Raw genomic sequence first — 25,628 nt, forward strand, 5'->3', positions numbered from 1 at the left:
TGGTATGATAGTCCCTTAGAAATAGACTATTGTCACATCATACATATTTTTTTACAACACAAATTACTGAGGTTCACAGCCATTAAAAAAAAAACCCAGGATCTCTACTGTTGTGAAAGAGCAGGGAGAATTTATTTTTTAAAGGATGAGTACAAAAACCAAAAGAGAAAGAAAATGGTTGAGGAAGGTGACTCTTTAACAATATCTACATCCGCAGGGGGAAGAAAACCCCACGTGAATACACTGATCTTTTGTGAAAAGGAAAGCACTTAGAATACTTTAATATCCAGGCACAATTGGTTGGGTATTAATTAAAATTTTTGTTCCCATTTATAGGCTTAAACCAATTCTTCACCTTAACTGATAACATAGGAGTCTAGGGTAGAGAAGGCACCTCTTTCATTCCCCGCAAGGCCTTTTGGAGAGAACTCTTTATACCACTTTGTGGGACACAGAGACAAAGCACTATATCTAAGTACAGAAACAGTTATTCAGCACAGCCAATTTTAGGAGAAACTAACTTACAATATAAACTATGACTTCTCTTTGTACATCTCATGACGGCTGTGGCTTTCGAAAAGGCCCTCAGGAGATAATCCTTTACACAAATTGAACACAATACAAGATTTAAATTAAATGTGCATTGTTCACTATTATGTAAAGAGTTCTATAAATTAGTGCAATTCTTTAAATCTCCAGTATATAGAAGAAAAATATATACATACTGAGAAACCTCAATCACTACCAACCAAGTTTGTTATGGCTCAAGAGTCTAACCAGTTAAAAGTTCTGCAAAATATCTTAGAAACTATAAACAAAAGCTCAGAGTACTCCAATAATTTACAACATTCTCTCTTTAAAACAAAGAGACCAGAACAATCAAGAAATAGTTAAAGAGCAAAATTTCAAGAATATAATTTTTACTGCAATTATAAGGAGATGGTAATGTACTCCTCAAACAAAATCATCAACCTGCTGATGTCTGATTAGGTACATGACTACAAGCTGAGGTGGCTTTCACGTTTGTAGTACTTAGTGGTTATGTTTTTAAATGCCTTGTTGGACAATTACTGATGGTAATTTATAAAGAAAACCATTATGTCCCCCCAAAGAAAGAAACTATTCCAGATGAATATGCCTCAGAAATGGGGATCAAAAGGTGTCAAAAAACACAGTATAAGAACATTAGGTTGTATTAACCTCTATTTCAACAAGATTTACACAATATTTACAGCACACAATTTCAAGTTATACAGTTTTGCAGATTGGCTTTACTTATATTTCTGCAAAAGAAAAAAGTTTTTTCTTCCCAAAATAGAAACATTCCAGGTAAGTCTATTTACAAACTATGCAGCTGCTTCGGAAACAGCATGATTTAGATATAAAGTGAAATTTCAGTACAATGAAAGTGCAGGTGATGTTTTCAGAATCTGTCAGTATCCCATTCCCTACACTCACAGTTTATGGGATACCAGTTTTCAATAGCTACTGTCCGTGTAAGTTCAGAATGTTCATTCATCATAATGCAAGGAAAGCAAAAACTTGTCCACATCCATTCCAGCTGGAAACGAACTGGGTAGCTTCTTTTTCTGTCAAAAGAAGAAAAAAGAAAGTAAGCCTAGGTTAATATTCTGACCTCAAACAATGCCAGAAGCCTTTACTATGTTACTTAGAACTTCTGTCAGGTTCCTTCCACAAGCTCCACCAAACTGCCTAGTTTTGGCTCATTAGAATTCTAGTTCTGCAGAAGTTTTATAAATCCAATGTTAACTGAGTGTACTTCAGTGATCCTTTGACATTTGTCACTTGGCAATTCCACACAGCAGCTAAGTGACATTGTAGCAAAAACAAAACAAACAAACAAAACCCAACATGTTTTTAATAAAGGGCACTTTCCCCAAATATTTTGGCTTAGTATTTTGTCCCTGAAAGGTGTGCTTAAATCATAACCTTCACACCTATGGTTACAGTTCCCTTTGGGAGTGGGGCTGTATTATGTCCATGAGATGTTAGTGTTGGGTGCATTATAACAATCTCTTTGGGGACAGAAAAGAGTAGGTTAAGCAAGTAAGCAGAGGGGAAGGTACAAGCCAACTGATTACCGGACAACCTAGAAGCAGCAGCTCGAGAGACGAGGCCCAGAGAGAACAGAGTAAGAGTCTTCCCTGAGAGCAGGCCCCCTATGTTGAGCCTTCGGGGTCTCTAAACTGTGTGAAAATAAACTTCTGTTCATAAAAGCCATGCCCCTGTGATTGTTTCTGTTCTAGCAGCACTAGATATCTAAGTCAGAAATAAGACATTTATAAACAAATGAAAAGGTTTCTACTCTAGGCAACTTCTGAGGACCACAATGGCTGAGAAGCTTGTCTACAGAATCTATCTACTCAAGGCAGTCTTAATTATAATGTTCAGTTAGGCAGCAGTGCCCCCACCCCAAAAGGTTGAGCTCTTTATTAAGGTGGCCTTTATTAATCTGGTGCGATCTCAAAAGAAAAATGTTCAGTCTTACCTTAATTTTCTTCTTTTTCATGGGTACTGATGAATTCCCAAGATTTTTATTAGAAGTACGGGAGTTCCGTTCATGCTCATCCAATTCCTCAATTTTCCGCTTCTTTGTGGCACTCCTTGAAGCCCTGAACTGCTGCTGTGTATTGTCTTTCAGCGGCGTGGCTGAAGCAGTCCTGGAGATGGCCGCTCTGGAGAGAATCATCAACGTATGGGCAGCCATGCTCACACTGTTCTCACTCCCCGTTTCACTGGCAGGGCTGCAAGCAGGCACGTCTGGGGTGACAGGAGGGATCATGACTTTGGGGGCGCTGTCTTCAACGAAGCGCCTACTAGAAGGGACCTTGATAACATCTGTAGGTTCTTCTTTGTGTTTCTCCCCGACCCCTGAGCCAGGCGTCCGAGGCACAGGTAATTCGCCACCATCAGCAAGCTTGTTTACTGGGCTGTGCCGCCGACTGCCCTCTAGCATGTCTGTAGTATGCTTGCTTAGGGGGCTAATCAAACCACTGGGAGCTTTAGTTTGCTCTTGTTTTATATCCTTCACAGCTCCTCCTACTGAAAGGGCACTTTTACTGTTGGAGGGTGTGCCTTGCTTTTGGGTTAGTTCTTGCAATGAAGCTCCAGTTTTCTCATTCCGTAAACTCCCATTTTGCTGGCCATTGGAAAGTTTCGTGGTTTCTGGATTTTTCTGCTTTTCCTTATCTCTGCACAATTCATTTTCTTTATTAGCTGTTGCTTTATGGAAAGATTCAAGTACAACCTCTGGTGACAAGACTTTCTTTTCTGGCTGAGTTTCTCTTATGGTGGTATGCCGACTAATGGCAGTTTCTGATTTAGATAAAATCTTAGGCACAGGTTTCTCCCTTTTGATAGCATTATTAGAAGGTGGTTTTAAGGGGGAGGGCACAATGGGGCAGTCAAGAACAGGGAGAGAAATGTCATTCTTTTCATTGTTTGGTGGTGCCTTCTTAGGGTCTGGGCCCTGTTGTCTATTTCCCACAAGAGGAGCAGTGCTGTCAAAACAGAGCACCCGTCGGTGGCTTTCAAATGGCTTGCTCAGTGGAACTGTACTCTCTCCTGAGAGGGGCACCGGGACTTCATCCAATTTTCTTCCAAGATCTGTGACTACACTCTTGTCAGAAAGGTCAGTTCTACCAAAAAACAAACCAAAACACCCCACATTACTTGTGGCAAGATCAGGAGAAAGAGGAGGCTTTCTACTACTGTAAAGAGTTAGAGTAATGTACAAATGTGCTTTATACAATGGATGGATGTATGGATTGTGATGAGTTGTATGAGACCCCAATAAAATGATTTAAAAAAAAGTTATAGTCTTGGAAACCCACAGGGGTAGTTCAACCTTGCCCGAGAGGGTCACTAGGCGTCAAAACTGACTCAATGGCAGTGAGTTTGGTTTGATTGGGGGGAAGTATACAGAATCTTTTATTTTAATCCAAGCATTCATATAGTCTATTATTAGTAATGGCTTTATCCTCACCTTTGTGCCCGAGAGCCCACTGACTGATGTGAAGAATCCACCACATTATTGATCTGTTTCCCTGAAATTATAAATGAAGTAATTAGAAAAGGAAAATATGCGTTAAAAAATCCTTTCAGAGAAAAAGATTCTTGAAAATGAATACAAACCTCTGAAGGGTGTTGGAACAGAGAGCACATGCACCATAAGAAAAAATTTAAATGTCAAGGTACAAACATTTTATTTAATACACCAGCTATTAGAAAGGATCTTTGTAGGAAGTAAAACTACCATTTTTAGAGACAATATAATCCTTTAAATAAACAACCACACAGGATTCACAAGGAAGTAGTTAGAAGTAGTACAGGAGGGTGGCAGTGCACAGTCAATGCACAGAAACAAACTGGGTCTCTATGCCTCGGCCATGAGCAGTGGGAAGGAACAATGAAGGCAATACTGCCATTATAATAGCATCTTAAAGAACAACATCCCTGAAGGTAAATTTAAGCAGGAAGGTGAAAGACTTGTACACAGGAAACTGTAAAACATTACCAAATGAAGTTAAACACAATCTAAATAAACGGAAGGACACTGTGTGTCTGTGGATTGGAAAGCTTAGTGTACTTGTGAATACCACCCAAAGCAATCTATAAATTCAATGCTATCCTTATCAAATCCCAACAGTCCAGTTTACAGAAATAGAAAAGCCAATCTTCAAATTTATATGGAAGGGCAAGGGTCCCTAAATAACTAGAGCAATCTTGAAGAATAAAGCAGGTGGGCTCTCACTGCCACGATTTCAAAACACACGGCAAGTGACAGAAATGAAAATAGCCTGGCAATGGTATAGTATTAGCGACATACACCAAAGTTATGGAGGGCCCAGAGATACAGTGACAGATCAGTAGTCAAGTGATTTTCTTTTCTTTTCTTTAAAAAACATTTTATTAGGGGCTCATACAACTGTTATCCCAATCCATACACACATCAATTGTGTAAGGTGCATTTGTACATTGTTTCTCAAAACATTTTTTCTCCACTTAAACCCCCGATAAGGGTGCTAAGTCCATTCAGTCGGAAGGAAGAAACTCTCTAGTGAATGATGTAAGTGGATTTTGACATTTAGAACAATAACAGATCAGGCTCCAAGCTTTACATCATACACAAAAACCAATTCGAAATGGTCAAGGGCCTACATGTGACAAGTAAAATGATAAAATTCTTGTAATAAAATGCAGGGTGTGTGTACCTGTGGGGCCTACTTTCTGACAAGGGATCGTCAGCTATGAGAAAAAGAGCACAAGCAGCAAAAGACAAAAGACACATGGGATCACATAAAAATGAAATACTTTCATTCATTAGAGGCCTTCATAAAAAGTCAGAAGATATCCTACAGCAAAAAAAAAAAAAAAAAGATATCCTACAGATTTGTATATTCAGGAACCATATATCTATCTGATAAGGGTCTAGAATAAAAACTAATTAAAAAAAACTATTGCTTAACAAAAACCCAATCTAAACTTGTTCAAAGGACTAGAAGAGGCATTTCACCACAGAGTATATTCAAATGGCCAGGTCCATGAAAAGATGCTCAGTGTCGGTGCCACTAGATAAATGCAAACCTGTAAAAACAGGGAAGAGATCGGTGGATGGCAGGGGGTTAAGAGGTAGAAGAAAAGATGAATAGGTGGAACACAGGGCATTTTTAACACAGTGACACTATTCTGCATAATACTATAAAGGAAGAGATACACCATTAAGTATTTGTCAGAACCTTTAAGCCTGTAAAACATCAAGAGTATGCTCTAAGGTAAACTATGGATCTTAGTACAAAGTGCGTTGATACATAGTTCAACAATTGTTAACAAATGCACCACAATAGTGCAACAAGCTAATAGAAGTGATATATAACGGGGGAGGGGATATATGGTAACATTACTATACATACATGGGCTCTTAAAAGATTTATTTTGTTCCAGTGGTGGATTTAAAAAAAAAATCATTTTATTGGGGGCTCGTATAATTCTTATCACAATCCATACATACATCCATTGTGTCAAGCACACATGTACATTTGTTGCCATCATCATTCTCAAAACATTTGCCTACTTGAGCCCTTAATATCGGCTGCTAATTTTTCCCCCTCCTTCCCCACTCCTCCCTCCCTCATGAACCCTTCAAAATTCATAAATTATTATTATATTGTCATATGTTACACTGTCTGGCGTCTTCCCCCGTCCTCTTCTCTGCTGTCCATCCCCCAGGGAGGAGGCTACACGCGCACTCCTGCAATCGGCTCCCCCTTTCCACCCCACATTCCCTCCACCCCCCAGGACAGTGGTGGATTTTAATTATTATGGGTCAAAAATTATCTTAATTCCATTTCTTACAGACTTTTGGAAGGCCCCTCACATTTTATTACTTGGTGGGGTGAGGTGGTTCTCTCTCTTATCTTAGCTAACCATAAACTTGTTCTTCCTTAATATAATTTTTCTTCCCCCATCCCCCAATATAATACCAGTGGGATATAATTGCAGTAAATTTTCAATTAAATTGGTAAGAACTAAAATCTTTACACTGCGAAGTCCTTATATCCATTTTTCCCCCCTTATATCTATTAAAATGGCTCTTCTATTTAGGTTTTCTTATAGATTTTTAAATGATAAAATTTTCTCCACATTTAACATTTTTAGTTAGGTTACTTCCTTTGTACTTTTGCATTATTTTTGAGTTACCGTGCTATTTATATTCTATTATATTTAATATTCCCATTAGAAGTGTCGAACACTATTTTCCTAAGTGGGAGATACTACTCACTGAGAGCACTGACAACATCCAGTGGGGTGCAAACGCATGTACCTCTATTTTATCCCGGATCATGGGTTAAGCACAAAGGTTTTTCAATGTCAAGGGGGCTCTGAGTATTTAGACTTCTGAACAGGGGGCAGTATACCAACTACGTCTGGGAACCTATGGTATAGAACAACATCATTTTGGTAAATTAATATTTGGCTACTTGGTTGAATTTTTATCAAGTCTTACAATTTTTCTGATTCTGTGTAAAAATCATGTCGTTTGCTGTAACAGTTTTTTCCCTTCTTTTCTAGTCTTTACACCCATTTTCTTACTCCGTCTACTTCTGTATAGGTATGGGAAAACTTGTATAGGGCTGAAGTAGGATTGATGTTAATGAAAAAAGAATAGCTTACCTATCAATTATTGGGGTTGGAAAGGCTGGTTTAGTGCGTAAGGGTATGCAACCTTGTTTTGGCTACAATTTTAGTGGGAATTCACTTAAAAATTTCCTGTTATGAATGAGATTTACTATAGATATATTTTAAGAGCATCTCATAAATATGTGTAGACATCTATCATTTTTTTGTTTGTTTGTATCTTCAAATTGGGCTGTTACAAAAGATCCTGTCAATATAGATTTGTTAAAAAATACAGAGGGGGAAAAATATAAAGAGGTCAACAGTGGCTAGAAGACACAGGCACACACATGTGGCCCTGAGGAATCTGTGGGTCCTGGGAAGCTGCTGAACATGTCTAGGCAGAGGAGCAATATAGTAGTGCTTGCATTTTGGGAGAGTGCCACTTAATCAGCAGTATAATGACAGATTGGACAGTACGATAAAGAGCTATCTTGAATGAAAGATGATGGTTCGTTGAAATCCAATAGGTGAACCGTCAATTCAGAGGAACGCCCAGGCTTCTGACATAGGCAAGTAATTAGAAGGTTGGGCTCTGACCAAAATACAGAACACAGGAAGATCGTTTATAAACTTTCACGCCTTGCTACTCAGTGTGGTCTAGTGCTAGCAGCACTGAACTAGCTGGATGTTTGTTAGAATTGTGGACTCCTGAGTTGTGTGTTAGTCTCATTAATTTAGTATTTGCATTGTAATAAAATCCCAAAGTAATTCATACACACATTAAAGTTTGAAAAAAGTTACAAAGTTCATAAAATATAAGGCATTAACTAAATACTTTAAAGTTGTTAGGGAAAAAAAAGAATTATACTACTCTTAGATCATTCCAAAAGACAAACCTAGCAGTAGAGTAAGATGAGAGACTAAACAAAAGAGACAACTTTCTCTGAATCAGAACTGTCCAACAACAGAGTTGGCTGCCCAGTGACACTTGTAAGTGGAAAACTTTAAGCAAAGGCTGGATTGACCACATAACAGGGCCGGTGTAGTTATTCAGGAAGAAAATATCAGGTGTTGCAGCAGACAAATAAATACAGATACATAAATGCAATTAAAACAACTTAAAAGTATACCTGTACAAGGCTTGCTTCTTAGTCCCTGAGTCTTCTGAGACTTTGGAGGGACAGGGAATTGGGGGATGCCTCTGCTGCACACAGACGGTGTCAAAGGCATACGAAGAACCTGGACGAGAGATAGCCACTAATTAGACTGTTTGACAAGCCTCAATGCTCTGTTTTCAGTTACGAATCGTACCTGCCGAGGAGCAGCAGAAAAAGTATTTCCATTCTGTCCAACTACAGATACAGGGATCATCCCCACCATTCCTTGAAGTACTGGTTGGACTGGAGAGGCGATTATAATAGCAGATCCTAAAACAATAGTTTTCCATAAGATTTACTTTCATAAGCACAAACCACCAAAGTAATTAATCTGAAACAAACTCTTTACAATGATCATTTGGCTTCCCCATTATGTACTCTCATGTTAAACAGTCAGGAAGTAGACATGACGTATCATAGGCTTTGCCCTTAAGGAATTTACAATCGAGAATCACAAATGATAGACATCAATCACTAACTATACATATAATTGCATGTAATAAAATGCCACAAAGCAAGAGGTTCTAAAGACAGAGATCAACTCTGAAAGGAAGAAAAATAGGGAGAAATTAGAAAATGTTTTACGCAGGGAGATAGGTTGTTACCCTGGAAAGCCTCTATAAACAGTTACTTCCTTGACAACCAAGATTTTAATAGCTATTACAAAAATCTAAGACAGGTGTGGAGTTTGCATTGGTGTCATCACCATGTTCTTAGCTTGTCTCTTGCCAGGACCCCATCAGAATGCATTGTGATTACAACTCTGGGCTAAAATGGCACACAGCACACCTTCAACATCAAGAGAAGGTGGCTACAGGAATAACTGGCTCTTTGGCGTTATGAACCCACTGTGCACAAAAAAGGTCTCTGTGGAACAGAGAAATTATGCTCTCTCTAAACAATGGATAGAAATTAATGTGACTTGTAAATGAGAAGACAGTGCATATAGTAAGAGAGGAAGGCACAGAATCACTGCCTCCTGGGACTCGAAGGCCATTGTGAAGGGCAATAATAATACAGTGAAAGAAAGTTCTTCATAAAAGGACACAGGCCATTGTACTACATTTTGTTCTCTTCCTAGGTATTGTATAACCCTTTATAAAAGAAGTTAAAATTAAAACATCACAACACTGGACTCAGTATGTATACAGCTATTTGAGGAATTCGTCTCCTCTGCCCTCCATCTCTTTTGGTCGCTTTATTTGGGAATTGTGGAAAGGAGATGAAAATATTAAGCCAAAGAAATCCACAGCTTATGGATTAAAAAACACATGATGGAATTAACCATATTAAGATGATCAATCACAAATTTCAGAAGTTTTCTCATATTCTCTACCCACCACATTATAGCCAATAATGACACACCAGAAAAATTAGATGGTATTTCCTAGAGAAATTTCGTTTCTAAAGTTACCTTGTGACAAGTTTGGTGTCAATCCCTGGTTGACAGCAAAAACACTGCTTGACCTGGGAGGTGTCTGGAACTGAGGTGCTGGAGGCTGAGCAGTAATAGGTGCCGAATTTCCAGGCAACACCACTACATTAGACTGACTTACAGTTGTTCCTATGGCTGCTGGATCAGTCACACAGGTAGCTATGAGAATATTATTTGAATTGCCAAATGTGGTGCTTGTGGCAGGCATCAACTGTATGAACCCTCCATCCTTGGGAACACAGGGGACAATACTTGCTGAAGGAACAATGCTGTCTTCACTCTGGATGATGCATATTTTAGAGTCTTCAGGCTTGAGTGCTAAAAGACCCTGTTCCACTGACGAAGTTCCAACTCTGTCAGTCGATGAAACAGCACCTGAAGTTTCTTCAGAAGACAGGCATTTGGCCAATTCTGTATTTTTGGAAGATGATTTAGGAGAAGACAAAATTATAGTGGGCAAATTTTCTCCACTAATACTAGAAATGGCACTGTTAAGCTCAGTATCTGTGGAAACAAATGAATCCTCACTGATGATAATTTTGAGAGAGACAATATTTGAGGCATCCATCTCTGTGGCGTTGTCCCTCGGCTTATCACTAGTATTTTGAGATTCAGGGTGAGTCTCTCCCACGGAAGCACACACAGACTCTGAAGGAAGAGAATGGTTCTCTTCTATAGGGTTATCCTCTGGAGGCATCAGAGCCACTTCCACACAGTTGCTATTTTCACTCAAAGAAAGATAGATCGTATCTCCTTCTTTGACAGAAGCTAAAGACTCCTGTGAATCCAAAGCAGCTTTCTCAGACTTGGACAGCTGAGCTTCACTTTCTGTCTGCGGAAACTCAACAGATGTTGTTGAATCATTAGGTGGCTTAACTGAAGTTACTGGCGCTGCAAGACAGATGTCTACTTGTTGCTCAGATCCATTTAAAGCTGAATTTTCAACAGAAATTGATATATTACTTGGAAGTGCAGAGTTATCTTGGCAATTGGAAATCTGTTGTGATGCAATGGGTAACACGCTATTCATTTCCATTTTATTTTGGTGAATTCCACTAGAATCTGGTGACTTGGAATCATGAAAAGTAGTCGTCAGTCCTACTGTATCATTAGGATTTTCACAAAGTTGACTTTTGTTAGATGGCTTTCCAGTTAATGAAGAATTTTGGGATAGAAGTTGTGAACATTTTCCAGAGACAACTACTAAGTTTTCATTGTTAGTTTCATGTGAAATAAAAGATGCTATTGGTACTTCAGACTGATCAGGTTGTAGTTGAGATTCACTCGGCACATTTGGAGGCAGCTCAGTTTCAGTGGCTATCTGACTGGTGTATAATTCAACACAAGGCTGATTACACATAGCATCAGAATTTCCTCTTTGGTTAAAGTCATTCAAATTAGGCATAGACTCAAAGGTAATGTCAAGGTTACACTTCTGTTCAACAGGTATGGCCGTTTTAAAGGCCCTTTTTTGAATGCTAGAGCCCATTTGGGAAAAATGTTCCTGGGCTTCCTGAGTAAGTTCATTATGGTTGCTGTCATTCTTCAAAGTAGTTGATGCTTCCTCATTCTGATAGGATGTGCAAAATGGGGGCTGAACAGATGGATCATCTGCAAGATATAAGTATGGAAGAAGATATGGTGGTCATGTTTAACTTCCAATGTTGTAATTTGTATACTGTAAAGTCAATTTTACCAAGAAAGTAACTATCTTTGACATACTAGAGAGCAAACGCTGACAAACTCTATCCCTGATTTTCTGAAACAGAGATACTTAGGTATTTTTATATAGTACTAAATTGTTTTCCAGCTTTTTTGAAAATAGATGATACAGTGAAGAAAAAGTATACAAGTACACATCTAATATTTGTCAATAGGTAACAAAATTGGCTCTAAATATCCATTTTTTTCCACTAAGAGGTGACTTTTCACCTTCTACCATTTTTATTGACCTTATTGTATCTGCTGTATTCTTATAGGCAATATGGGGTAATGATATTTTGCAAAATTAACATTTGACTTCATTGTGTACTGTTTAACAAACCGTGTTTAAATCTTTTTTGAGGACAATTCCTATATTAGGTCTGGAGAAAGACAGATCTGGTGTCTGCCTTTGAATGATAAGTCTGCTCAGAAAAGTGGGTGAAGGGAGATGTCGGACAGGGCAAGATATGACAAAATAATTTATAAATTATCAAGGCCTCATGAGGGAAGGGGGAGCGGAGAGAGAGGGGAAAAATAGGGGACCTGATGCCAGGGGCTTAAGTGGAGAGCAAATGTCTTGAGAAAGTTGAGGGCAATGAATGTACAAATGTATTTTACACAACTGATGTATGTATGGATTGTGATAAGAATTGTATGAGCCCCTAATAAAACGATTGAAAAAAATGTGGGAGCAATTCCGGACTATCTACGGGAGCTCCTGAGTCTTTAACTCCTTAGTCTGGGCATTCTAGAGCCCTTCAATTTTCAGGTCCTTCGCCTTCTGTTTTATGAAATGAACTGATTGGATCATAGTATGTCTAGAGTCTAGGTGATTTCCAAAAATAGCATGGTACCATGAAATTGATTTTAGAGTGAACATGCAAAGCAAAAAAACAAACAAAAAACCCTAATTGATTTATGGAGCTGTAAGAGCCCCCAATAAAAGGATATATATAAATCCCAAAAACTCCATGCCACCATCTTAAGAACACTTCCACTGTTTAATAAGCAACTCGTCTACAAAAAAAAAAAAAAAAAGAGTCCAGATGGATTTATTTACTGCCTTCCCCCATTCAGTGATTATTTTCATGTGCCTAGGAAAGTGCCCCATAGGGCACTTTTATTCTGTCACAGTGAGTTCAGAGTCAGAATTGACTCGACGGCATCCAGCAACAATGATGTGCTACAATGGTATTCTATGGAAGGCAGAGAAGAAAAACAAAAACCTTACTACTCGTATTAGGAAGGACTAAAACCTCATAAAAATTCTCAACTTCCTGGTATCATTATAGTACATAATTTCTCTTAGGAGAAAAACAGATACTGAACAGTCACTTATGAGGCTGATTGATACCTATACACTAACCTTATACATTAGGGATTCAAATTGATCAACAAACAAGGTTATGTTAAATAGATATTTGTTCAACTGGTCAATAACATGATTTTGTGCATGTCAATAATCTACTGAAACAAGAAGCAATGAGTAATGAACTCAATTAAGATACTAGGGAGGAGCAAGCACTAGAACTGACAGGACAATTCATCTTAAAGGCGATTTAACCACGGGGGAGAGGGCTCTAAAATTGATGTGATATGATTATATAATCCTCCTTGTTGTACGATGTGCTAATAAAACTGCTGGGGGGAAAAAACTAGATTATGGAGCAATTAAAAAAAAGAGTAAATATTTAACTAGATATATAAAAATGCTATGTGTAGTAATTTGAATAAAGTTCAAATCAAAGAAAATTTTCTGATTTTGAAATTTTGAGAAAAATATTAAGAGTGGGATTGAGGTTTTTAATATTAACAAAACCAAATTCTTACCAGATGCTTCTGTTTTAAATGGGCTTCTAACTGTTAGAGTGGTTTCATCTGCTAAGACTACATTTGGATTGGGTTCCATGTGCTGACTGGAAATGCCATGTGGCATATTTTTATTATTCTTTGTTTTACCTGTTAAAAAGGGAATAGGGAAACAACTGATTAAATCACCAAAATAAAAATATGCATGAATATTGCATGATGGTGGTCAAGGGAATGTTAGGATTTGGTTTTAAATTATGGTCCTTAAAAAAAAAATTATGGTCCTCTTGATATTTTTAACACGTTGATTTGTATGTTATTTGTAAGTACACAGATTTTTCCATCAGATAATTAATTCTTAAGTTTTAGCACATCAGAAAAACCTGCAGAGTTTGAGAATTTGCATTTTTAACAAGTTCCCATATAATGATGAAATTGCTGGTGTGGGACTACACTTTGAGACCTACTGTGCTAGACCACAAAACGGAGGGCACAATGCTAGGCTTTGTTTTTTAAAAAAATATTTTTATTAGGGGCTCATACAACTCTTATCACAATCCATACAAACATACAACTGTGTAAAGCACATTTGTACATTCATTGCCCTCATCATTCTCAAAACATTTGCTCTCCACCTAAGCCCCCGGCCAAAGCCAGGTTTTCAGTCTCTTTGTACTCATCAACTGTGGCTAGTGTAATGTATTTGTAGTTGTATATATATATATTAATGTAGAACTGCCTGCCAGCTTCCCAGACGGTAACTACTTATGGGAGCAGAAAGACTCATCTTTCTCCCACCCCTTTCATATATGTACACACCAGTTGTTTGCTGTAAAGAAGAAAAGGGAATCTTTTTCTTAGATGTTCTGACTACGGCTTCACTTTAAGTTCCCAAGAATTTCAAGAAACTTTTCTACCTTTTTTGAAAGAAATGATCTACTTACCATAGTCAAAGAGATCAAAGAGTGCTTGAAATGCTGGGTCTGATTCTGTCTGTTCCAAGATATCCTGTATAGCTTCTTCAGACATGTGGATTTCACTCTGCAAAAAAAAAAAAAAAAAAAAAGTAAGCCAAAGGCATGATGATCTTAACCGAATTAATATAGTTTCTAATAGCAGTAAAAGACTGAGAGGAATGAGGGCAATGAATGTACAAATGTGCTTTACACAATTGATGTATGTATGTATTGAGATAAGAGTTGCATGAGCCCCTAATAAAATGAAAAAAAAAAAAAAAAGACTGAGAGGATATTTGGTGTTCTTCACTTTTTAGATAGAAGTATTCCCCTGAAGTAAAAAAAACACATTCTACTTATAAATAGAAGAGGAGCCACAGTGGCACTGATTGAAGCACTTAGCTGCAAACTGAAAGATGGGCAGTTTGCACCCTCGAGAGCCCCAGATCTACTTCTGTGAAGTTTTACAGTCTTGGGAACACTTTGGTGTACTCCTGTTCTGTCTTACAAGGTCACTGTGATTTGGAATTGACTTGAGGGCAATGCATATAAATATGCTCACTGAAAAATTAAAATAAGCTCATCTAAAAGCAATTCACCCAGTAAGACTATAAAATGTAAACAATCCCTCTTCTAAACACATTCCCAAACATTAAGGTGAAATGAACTAGGGTGCTATTTATGTATTTGGCCTCACTTTCACTGCCAGAGTCAATGCCAACTCAGTGTCCCTACAGGTCAGGGTAGAACTGCCCCTGTAGGTTTCTGACACTGCAACTCTTTATGGGAGTAGAAAGCCCGTTTTTCCTCCTGATATATTTAAACTGGTGATAGACATAAAGTCATAATATGGTGTCCATATTGCCATTTTCTTGGACTTTCAATACATGTGTCTGTTTTATTTATTTTCATCTTTCATACTAAATGCTTTCTTCAAATGCTCAACACTTGCTTATCTGTTCATATATAACACTGGCTTTCAAAAAGCTGAAAGTTCTGTGCCAGTATGGGGAAGTTGGTAACTACAATGAAAACTGCAGAACGATATTACAAAGCTATCTCCATGTTTAGGGGTTTCTGGGTCTTCTTAAACTAGCTGATTTCTTGCTAGGAGAGTTTATGACACGGTTTTGTGGGAAGAGAGTAAGAAAGGAAGGTTTGAAGGTGAATTTTCTGAAATAGATTTACCATGTTTACATTTATTTACAGAAATAATAGTACTACTACTTCCCAAGCCTTTTGAGATTTATTATAAACAACTTTGTTTCTGGGCACTGATTTACTGGCTTGGGACACTATGCTACGTCAGCTGCTACTTATCTATTTCATCTTCTAAAATTTCTGTTACTGACGTGTTACGGTAGCATTTTTAAAAAATTCCATCTTTTAAATGCTAGGTTGCAAAGGTAAATGCCACTACCTTTCTAAAGGGAAGAAACAAACTTCTTTTTAACCAGACATGGTTTAAAAATATTTTTATTGCATGGTTATGCCATGAATTAGTCATTCCTCACAGTTGGTCATTTTAATTTCCCCCAATTTTCAGTTATGGCAAATATTTTTACAGTGAAAATCCCAGTCAAAGGATATTCACTTAAAAAATGGAAAGCTTCTGCCAAACACCCTCTGGAGAGATTATGTAAGAATGAACACATTCTGACCAGTAATTAAAAACCAAACTCATAGCCTTTGAGCCGACGCTGGCGCACGGCAACCGTACAGGGCAGGCAGAGCCGACCCTGTTAGTTTCTGAGACTGTAACTCTTTACAGTAGAAAACCTTGTCTTTCTCCTGCAGAGCTGGCTGGTGTTTTGAAATCTGACCTTCCAATTAGCAGGCCAATGTCTAGCCACTCCAACAACAGAGGTCCTTGACCAATAATAAGCAATCTCAATTTTTAAGCATTGATTATATAGTGAGACATAGTCAATTAATTTGTTTCACATACTTTGGACATATTACCTGGAGAGACCAGTCCCTGGAACAGGATAATTCCTTATACAATGTAAGATAAATTTTAGTCTCTCCCTCCTAATGGAGGGACTTCTCCATTAGGCTAATAGATAGGATTAAGTTTCCACCTTAGTAGAAGGTGTGACTTAAGTCACACACCTGTTGTTTCCTTGGGAGCACACAGTCTGCTGAAAGGCAAATTCATTCCTCTGTGTATTAGAGGCATCTTATCACACACACAAATTTCAGGACCATTGGAAGTAAACAACGTTCGAGATCGCTGAAGTGGCAGAAGCCGAGACCAGAGGCTGCAGCACGGAGACCATGGGACAGAGCCAAGGAGCTATGTGTGCCATGGTTTTAAATCACCTCATATGTGTGTGAAGATTACACAATGAATAATGTATACTGAAGAAGAATCAATGCATTTGAATTATGGTGCTGGTGAAGAGTACTTAAAAGACCATGAAATGCCAGAAGGATAAACAAATCTGTCTTGGAGGCAGTATGTCCTAACTTTCTCTCACTTTGGACATGTTACAAGGAGAGACTCGTCCCTGGAAAAGGATCTCATGCGTGGTAAAGTACAGGGTGAGTGGAAAAGAAGAGCCTCAAGGAGATGGATGGACACCATGGTTGCCACAGTGGGCTCACAGATGCCAACAAGCGTGAGGAACATGATGGAGCAGTGGTCTGTTCCGTTGTTGCTATTAGGTAGAGCAGATTCGTACTTACCACCATCACTGCAAGGCTTGTTAAATTTTTTCATGAAATTTGAATTTTTAACTTCCCACAATACACAATATAAACAACAAAGAAGTGAAAATTATGTACTCCTTAATTTTTTTCAATGTTTTACAGAATCTATTAGAGCACCTTGTCCATGGTAATCACCTGATACATTAACAGAGAATACATAAGACTCGGATAGTGTTAGAATTTAGAAGAGGATACATAGTTGTTGAATTTTAACATAGAAGGGGCTTTTCAAAGTAGTTTTGGTAGATATTTCAAGGATGCTTTAAAAAGTGTGTCACTTTTACTAACTTTCTCCATGAGAAAATGCATCAAATAGTTATTTAAAAAAAAAAAAGAGGCTTGCTGCCTCTTCCACTCTTCAATCCTCTCCTCAGTCATGTTACCTTAATGTAACCCAAGAAAAGCATCGCTGCTGTGTCACACACAATGGTGGTGGCCACAGGAGAAGCAGCAGTGTGCAGCAGACCTGGCGGCAGCGAGGCGAGCCTGCCAAGGCTGCCAGCAGCACCACCTCCACACTGCACTGAACAGCAGCCACAGCACCAGCAACAGAGCAAACACAATTGAAGACTCGTGAAAACAATTAGTCTAGTGGACTAATGCGCCACACAAACCTCAACCTCTACAATCCTGAGACCAGAAGAAACTAGATGGTGCCCAGCTACCAGTGTCGACGGCTGTGAACCAGATATCATAATTCTGTGGACAAAATTAGAGGAAAATGTAGGGCAAAACTCAAAATCATCAAACAGACCCGCCATACTGGTCAGATAAAGAATGGTGGAGCCCTTGCGACTACAGCCCTTAATCTCCTGGAACTGCACCTCGAACCATACTTAGCACCTTGACTCAGTTTTCAGCCAAAGAACCAATAACACTAAGGAGGTATGTACTCCTTTAAACAATACCATTTGAGATAAGAAAGAACAATATTTGCTCAACGGCAAAGTTTAGAAGGCAGAATGGATTAGGAAAGGAGGAATGGAAAGAGGACACACAGGGAGGAAATGGGATAGGTGATGTTACATTGTGCGGATTGTAATCAGTGTCATGAATCCAAACATATATGAATTACTGAATGGAAAACGAATTTGCTCAGTAAGCCTTACCTAATTCCCAATAAAATAAATATTGCCAGAAAAAGAAATAAATAAATAAAAATAGGATTCTGAAGGAACTAGAATTGGAGGTAGGGGGATTCCTTAATGAATTTAACCAGAATTCATCATCTGAAAGAAAATTTGTTTTGGCGATTTCACACGGGTATGTTAAAGACACACAAATAAGCTTTACTGCCTAGGAGTTTGAATATAAGGATGTTGACAGTCTTGGCGCACTTCAAAAGAGTTTTGCACATAGACAAACCTCAAAATATACACTCATAAAACGCAATCCTTAACTAGTTTATAGTCTTTCATCTTCACCACCCCCACATAAGAAACAACAAAAACAACAACAAAACAGAAACAACCAACACAGCTCTTACATTCTTTCTCATGGCAGTCAGTCTCAGACAATTTTTCAGTTAGTAATCTTCACTCTTTAAAGTGCTTTGTTGTTTCATTTGGTCAAGTATAAGATGAGACTATGACATTATTTCATTATATTACTGGAAAGATTATAGCAATATAGAATAAAAATAATTTGTATCCACCATCGCCACTGTTGTTTGTTGCATACAAATATGCTCACTAATGAGTTATTGACATTTTTAATACTTAGAAGTCCATGTTGTGTGGTTCTATGGGGTATACGAGTGCTTTATTGGTATTTGGAAAAGTTACTAGAGCTATTAAATGGATTAAATGTCTTGCTACTCTTCCCATTTAAATAATGTAATATGGTTCTGTTTGAAAATTTACCATTTAGTAAGTTTTTCTCAGGAAAAAATTACATTTGGCAAAAGAAAGAAGGAAACCTCTACCTCAAATGACTTCAATGCACCTTTAAGTCATCCTAGACATTCAATTCCTTGTCTGAAGGAGAAGAAAGGGGAGGACGGTCCAGCACCGGACAGCGCTCGCTGTTGTGCGCAGGGTGCCTACCGCTGAGCTGAAACACACTGGACAGCACCCAACAGCAAACAAAAACAGCCCCTTGGCAATAATTCGAAAACAAAACTAAACTTCCATCAGTTTAATGATAAGTCTCTCTCTCTCACACACATGCACACAAATCTACTCATACCGGAAGTCCCAACAGTTCATCCACGGAAGCCTCTGGCTCAGCAGGCTTGCATTCTGCTGGCTTAGGTACTTGAGCCATGCTGCTGTCACTGTAACACAAAGAAAAATCTGTAGCGTCGATCTGCAGCAACACAAAACTATTAGGTATATTAAATGTAACTTACCTGGTCAAAAATTTATTAATGTTTTCTGCAAGCTTTTCTTGGAGAGATTTACTGCTTAATATTTTTTCTCGTGCATTTTCAATAACCATTTGCTGTAAAAGAAAATTATTGTTAGCAAGACTAGGAAAACATATTATGTATCTATTTAAAAAGAAGTAACTATTGGAAACTGGATAATTTTAGTAAGCTTAAGTGGAAATTTAGAAGCTGTGGTGGTTTTTCTATATAAACACCTGAATACTGTATTTCATAACTTATGTTTTCACAGATCCTTCACTAACTCTTCATTGTTTACAGAATACAATTTAAACTCTAACATATGTTCTTGCTGTTAGCTGCTACTGAGGTGATCCCACCTCACGGTGATCCCAGGTATACACGGTAGAACTGTACTCTCTCAGTGACCTGTAAGCAGCACATAGTCGGGCCTATCTGCCCAGGTACCTCTGTGTGGGTTTGAATTGCCAACCTTTAATAAAGGGCTTAAAATGTTTTCCATAGGATTCCATACGATACATCATAAAAGGAAAAAAACAAATCACCACAGCTGCAGGGTGGATTGTGACTTACAGCAAGCCTCTAGCTCATAACAGAACTGCTTCCTCTTTCTTCCAAGAAGCAACTGGTGGGGGGGCAGGGTGTCCAATGCCGTTCTTTCACTAAGCACCCCAGCGTTCCATAGCAGACATCACACGAGGATTAAAGTAATCTGACCCCAGTTAAATCCCCTTTCACATTACTTGACTCAGCAGCAACAACAACAACAGTATATGTAGCTTCCCACATGGCACTGCTTTCTGTTTGGTGCACTGGCACAAGCTTTCTATTTTGAAAGTCTATCTCCTTCTGTTACAGTCCTATTCCCCATCCCAAAGCATGTCTACTTCAGTCAAACTAAACACACACGACTATTTTAATACTCCGAATATTTCAAGTTGCAAAGTTTGGAGATGCCACTTACTTTTTCTACTGCAAAAGCATTTGGATCCTGAAAATTCCGTATCGTTGAATGAGGACCAGTTAAACTGATAGTTTTCTTTTGAGATTCACTGAAACACATTTAAAAGCCTATCTAATTAACTTGTAAATGCAATAGATAAAATGGAGGCATTATGAGTACACACATTTTTAGGTTGTCATGGTATGACAGATTATTTTCTTTAAAAAAGGGCAGTACGAGACTTGGATTCAGAAGAAATAAATTGAGGTCTAGGTTTCATTAGTAGCTATGTGACCTAGTGTAAACATAAGTGCTTATTTTTTGAATCCGTTTGGTATGGGATAAAACTAACTGCTTTATTGGGTTTATAGAACTGAATGAATAAAGGAGATGTAGGGACTTTGAAACAAAGTTAAGGTTACTGTAAATATTAGCAATGTTTGTTGTTTCACAGTAGGAAGCTGTTAATTAGGTAGCTCTAGATAGTCTATAAAGTGAAATAACCAACTCTAACAAACTTATCCATGGCCTGGCAACTGAAAATCCAGAAAAACGTTCCTAAACTAGTATTTCTTCTCTGAAATATCTTTCAAAGACATTCATGAAAGACATTATGGAAAACAACCCTTATTTCCAATGTATATGCCATTCTGTAAGATCCAACCCAATTTTAGGGAGGATACAATATAAAAAAACATATTTTAGAATGAGATAAATAGTAAATAGTCCCAAGAATTTAACTAGTCTTTTAGTTTGATTCACAATCCAAGTATTTTGGCATAATTCTCATTTTAAACATTCAGGTTATTAGTAACCTGTCTTTTAGGAGACATTTACCTTTTACGTCTACCAGGAGACATTAAACTGGCATGAGTTTTCCGTTCCTGAGGAGCAGGAATATTTGATGCTTCTCCAGCTGGATACCAAAAACACAAACAAAAAAAACACAACGCCCCAAAATGGTAAGATGAGGAAATTAAATATTTTTGTAACTGTCATTAATTGGTTAAGTAAAATATTATTTGATATTACTATATTCGATTAACATTTACTGTGACTGCTAGAAGCAAAAGCTCTTAGATGAATATAACTCATACACCTAAATATTTCACAATATAGTAGACAGTACAGGATAGTCTCAACAAATAACAATACTGCGAATCTGAAAAGGATTCCATTAGAAAATCCTGACTAGAGTGGGAAAGGAAAAAAGGAACAGAACTCACAGTCATGAACGAGACCACAGTTTCTGGCTGGACAGAGATGGGTGGGCCCCTCAAGACTATGGCCTTACCCTTCAGGTTTGGAGCTGACCTCAGCTCTCCTTAGAATAATCAACCACTGAAGATCAAACGGCAACATTTACCAAGGACAAAGTTCAGAGGGTTTGGAAAGGAAGAGGACTAGAACTAGGAAACACAAGGAGGACGTGGAACAGGTGACAGCACATTGAATGGATAGCAAAAGATGTAGTGAAACAACATGCGTATGAATGGATGAACTGCTGAATGTCAGGCTAATGGCTTGATCTATAAGCCTTCACCCAATCCACAATAAAATTTACAACAGCAGAACACGGGACGGGTGATTAGTCACTGATACTACATATAAGCTCACAACATTTTACCTCTATAGGTCTCATTTGTAGCAAGCAAGAAAATAAACATTTAAGAGTAAAACTAAAAAAAATCAAGGTAATTATTGTAGGTATACATTTTACTTACATGAGAAATATAAATCAGTCTATGACATTTTTGTAATGGCTATTGAATGTGGCCTTATCTATATTGAAAGCATCGTGAATGAATGAACTTCACCAGTGCCAACAGCAAAAGAGAAACTTTAAACTTACTTGTTACAGTCTCTTGTGACTGTGCATGGTTAACCACTACAAAATTTGACCTCAAAGGAGTTGAAATGTGGCCAACTGGTCGAACAACTTGTGCAGCTGGCAAAGGCGAGGCGGTAAACTGGCCTGAAATATAGGGCAATGTCAGCAACTCTGAGCTGACTCGAGGAGCTGCGTGAGATGCAAGCCTTTTCTGCCGTTTGATTTCTGCAATTCCGTTTCTTGTTCTGGCTGAAACACACGAACATTTAAAAATTAAGGGACTATCAGAGCACTTCAGAAATTTTAAGACTTTTAAATGATGTGTGTCATAATATTAACATGTTAAAACTATACATAGATATTTTAAAGTCCCCCCCCCCAAAATCACCTACAATAATTTCACAACATGAAATCCACAAAATTTTAACTACAAGAGTACATTTCTTCTGTTGTTTACACAGATGGTATTTCCAAAATAAAGAAACTTAAAAAGAACGAAAAGATAACACAAACACCACTGGGGAAGGTAGAAAGTATTTTAAGTGTCCGGTTTCTATTTAACTTATGAAAAACAGAATTTTAAACAAAAACATACCTAGGACACATGTATTGTTAATTAAAATATTCAGGGGAGAGTTAGTGATTCTGAACATTGTTTATAGTTAAAAGTTGAGTACCAACCTCTCTGACTGGCAGCAACCCCCGGGGAACTTTGCATACTCCTAACAAAACAAAGTGATTAATCGTTAAAAAAAATTGTTGTCATGATACGTGCTGTTCTAGTTACATTCAGACCAGAAGCAGAGTATAAAAGGCACTAGACCTTCATTAAACAAAACGATAAGTATATGAGGGATCCTCAAAAAGTTCATGGAAAAATGAAATCAATGGTAATGCTTCCAAGAAATTTTGGAAGTGCCTCATAGTTCTCTAGATAAGGAAATGTAATTTACTTTAGGGAAAAAAAAGTAGCTTTAGGCACAATGAAGCATGCACATGGTATTAATTTTAAATATGAGAGTTTTAATACACATTAGCATTGTCTTGACATATTATAAGAATAATACAATCTGTACTTAAGGAACAATGTATATTTAAAGTTACATGATGTATACGTTCCTCAAACGAGTCCATGCATTAAAAAAATACTTCCAACAATTCCAGCACTGATTTCTAAAGGCATCAAAATTTATTAAGATGAAAATTATTTTATTCAATCTCTAAAGGAAGAAGAAGGCAAGCATATAAAAAAATTCATAGTAAACATGGTAACTGTCCGTTTATCATGCACTGGAGTATCTTGTGTACTTGGTAATCAGTCAGACACTATGGTATTGTATATGGAAATCTGTTTAATCATTCCACCAAGAAAAGCCACAAAACTGACTCCATTGAATGAATCACTTTTAATAAGACATATGAACCAAAACTTAAGAAAACACAAAATCAATGTTTTAATAAAAGATATTAATTAACCAAACATATTCTCAAAGCTTGGAGAATACCTGGATAGGAACCTTCTCCTTCTATGTAACACTCTGTCAATAAAATAGATTAGTTAACTACAGGTACTGATGAAGTTGTGAATGTCTTTGAAGAGAACTTTCTTTCAAGGAGGTAACAGGCAAGGGTAAGGAAAAGGATCAAAGGTGGTGGTCTATGCTGTTGAGAATCCAATCCAGAGAGCTTGACAGAGTAGAACTGCCTATGGGGTTTCGTAGGTGGGCATCTTAATGGGCATATCGTCAGGTCACTTCTTCCGTGGAATAGCTGTTGGGCTCTAAGCACCTGTGGTAGTTAGTAACTTCATGTCAACTTGACAAAGAAAAGTGTTGGGGTGGAGTCTAGCCTGTCGATCAGGTCACAACCTGATGATGCCTCTTGGCTGGCGGGGCCTTCTCATGGGGAGGGTCCTGGGAACCTGCCCTCTCTGCCTTCACCTTCCTGTTTGGAGCCACGCATAAGCCCTGTGATTCAGCCACTCCCATTGGATTCAAACAACTCTGCACCCACCGGCCAGTGATCTTGCATTCTGCCTCACTGCACGCGGCTGTGTGAGTCTAAAGAGGGACTTATGGACTAGTATCGAACTTAAGCACTGGTATTGGACTTATGGACTTGGTCTGCACTGGGATGTTTTCTTGATATACAATTACTCCTTGATATAAGGCTCTTTCTTACACGAGCATTAACTGGATTTGTTTCTCAGATTAACACTACACCGTTCATTTAGCAGTTGAGCGCTTAACCACTGCACCACCAGGGGTCTTGGCATCAAAGTACAATGATGAAAGTAAATGTGGTCCAGAATTAAGTAAAGAACAGCCAGTTTAGTTAGTAGTTTAAGCAAAAAGAAAGAGGCCTCTGTTCAAAGTAAATAGGGCAGTCACTTGTAGCCCCGGTGAAAGAGAAGTCATGCTTTTCCTACCAGACAATGATCAAATGAGAGCTGATATAAAGTTGATACTAGCGTGGCTACCATCCTTCCAAGGATGCTGAACCTGGTATTTAAGACCATAATCTAGGGAGAAGCTGGATATTAGTGCTGTGCTAAAATCCTAGTTAGGGAATGAAAGACTCCAGAGGTAGTGTTAGTCTTTAAGCTTATTTTCTTTGACAGAAGAACAAAGGGGACATGGCTGCTTATCAAATCAACACACCAGCTCTTTAAACATGCAGTGACTAAGACATTGCCTAAAGTGATTCACACTAGTTAGGGTAAAGGAGATTTGTAATCTACCCTCAGATCTGCTTCTAAATTGAAATGGGAACCTGAGTGTCTCATGTCTACCAGTTTCTTGAAGTATGCAATTTACTTCAAATTATTCCAATCTAAGAAGTGATTTCAACTTGTATCAGTGTTACGTAAGTACGCAACGTTCAATGCAGGAAGATTTAAACCCAAAGAGGTTTTGATTTATATTTGCATTCTAAAATCATTAAATACATTCTGTTAAGTTTATTACATCATCAAGTTTACTACCTGATCTGAGAAAGTGTATGGTCTAACTTCTTCCACAGAGATGACATTATTGCTGGGACATCACTTGATGTTTCTAAAAGCACAAGGGGAAAAGAAACCTGAAGTTTATTTTAAATATTCAATTTAAACCTTCATACACTAAGGTGAGAATTGATCATTATTCAATTTGAACAAAGACAATATGGAAACGTGTTCTCGGTTATTAACATTATGTTGAGAACTGAGATGGCAATTTATAAAATGACCTGCAAAGTCAGGAGAAGGCAGCTGTCTCCCCAGGTCACTGGACATTCAGTACTGTCTGAAAGTAGGCATTTGCGAAGTTATCGCAAAATGATCATTTTGTATTTAAAAAGTCAACGATTTTTTAATCTGTTTGATTTTATATTATTTTAAAAATTTGAATTAATTTGCTTCAAAATAAATAATTACAATAATCGCCCTCATGGTTATGGAAACTACCAGTTTCCTAGATTACCCACATGTGACCTCTAAAAATAAGGCTCACCAGTTGCTTACGAGTAATTGGCAGAAGTTTTGCGAACTGATTACCCTTTTAGGGTAAGTGCAAAAACCACACTGATGGCAGACCAGTATCATATTATTTAAAT

The 25,628-nt window shown here is 37.8% G+C and overlaps 1 protein-coding gene across 1 annotated transcript; it reads right to left on the minus strand.

The window, feature by feature from the left end:
• Positions 1–108: 108 nt before the first annotated feature.
• LOC101649619 (protein NPAT) lies at positions 109–25,086 on the minus strand. Its single transcript, XM_045297744.1, has 14 exons — positions 25,018–25,086; positions 22,716–22,756; positions 22,056–22,283; positions 21,041–21,119; positions 20,225–20,312; positions 19,264–19,355; positions 19,101–19,188; positions 14,190–14,286; positions 9,712–11,343; positions 8,452–8,567; positions 8,271–8,379; positions 4,007–4,067; positions 2,510–3,659; positions 109–1,589 (listed from the first exon to the last, which is right to left on the minus strand). The coding sequence occupies exons 1-14, from the start codon at positions 25,062–25,064 to the stop codon at positions 1,512–1,514; spliced, it is 3,906 nt and encodes a 1,301-aa protein (XP_045153679.1). The 5' UTR covers positions 25,065–25,086; the 3' UTR covers positions 109–1,511.
• Between the last annotated feature and the right edge of the window lie 542 nt (positions 25,087–25,628).

Source organism: Echinops telfairi, unplaced genomic scaffold (assembly GCF_000313985.2).
Source record: "Echinops telfairi isolate 266 unplaced genomic scaffold, ASM31398v2 ScPeMD7_7421;HRSCAF=8459, whole genome shotgun sequence".
NCBI lineage: Eukaryota > Metazoa > Chordata > Mammalia > Afrosoricida > Tenrecidae > Echinops > Echinops telfairi.

Coding starts and splice junctions, on each gene's coding strand:
- LOC101649619 (XM_045297744.1), bottom strand. CDS start 25,064: ATGTCATCTCTGTGGAAGAAGTTAGACCATACACTTTCTCAGATCAG. Junction 19,356..20,224: donor ATGCTTTTGCAGTAGAAAAA/GTAAGTGGCATC, acceptor TTTCTTTTACAG/CAAATGGTTATTGAAAATGC. Junction 8,568..9,711: donor GACACCAAACTTGTCACAAG/GTAACTTTAGAA, acceptor CTATTGTTTTAG/GATCTGCTATTATAATCGCC.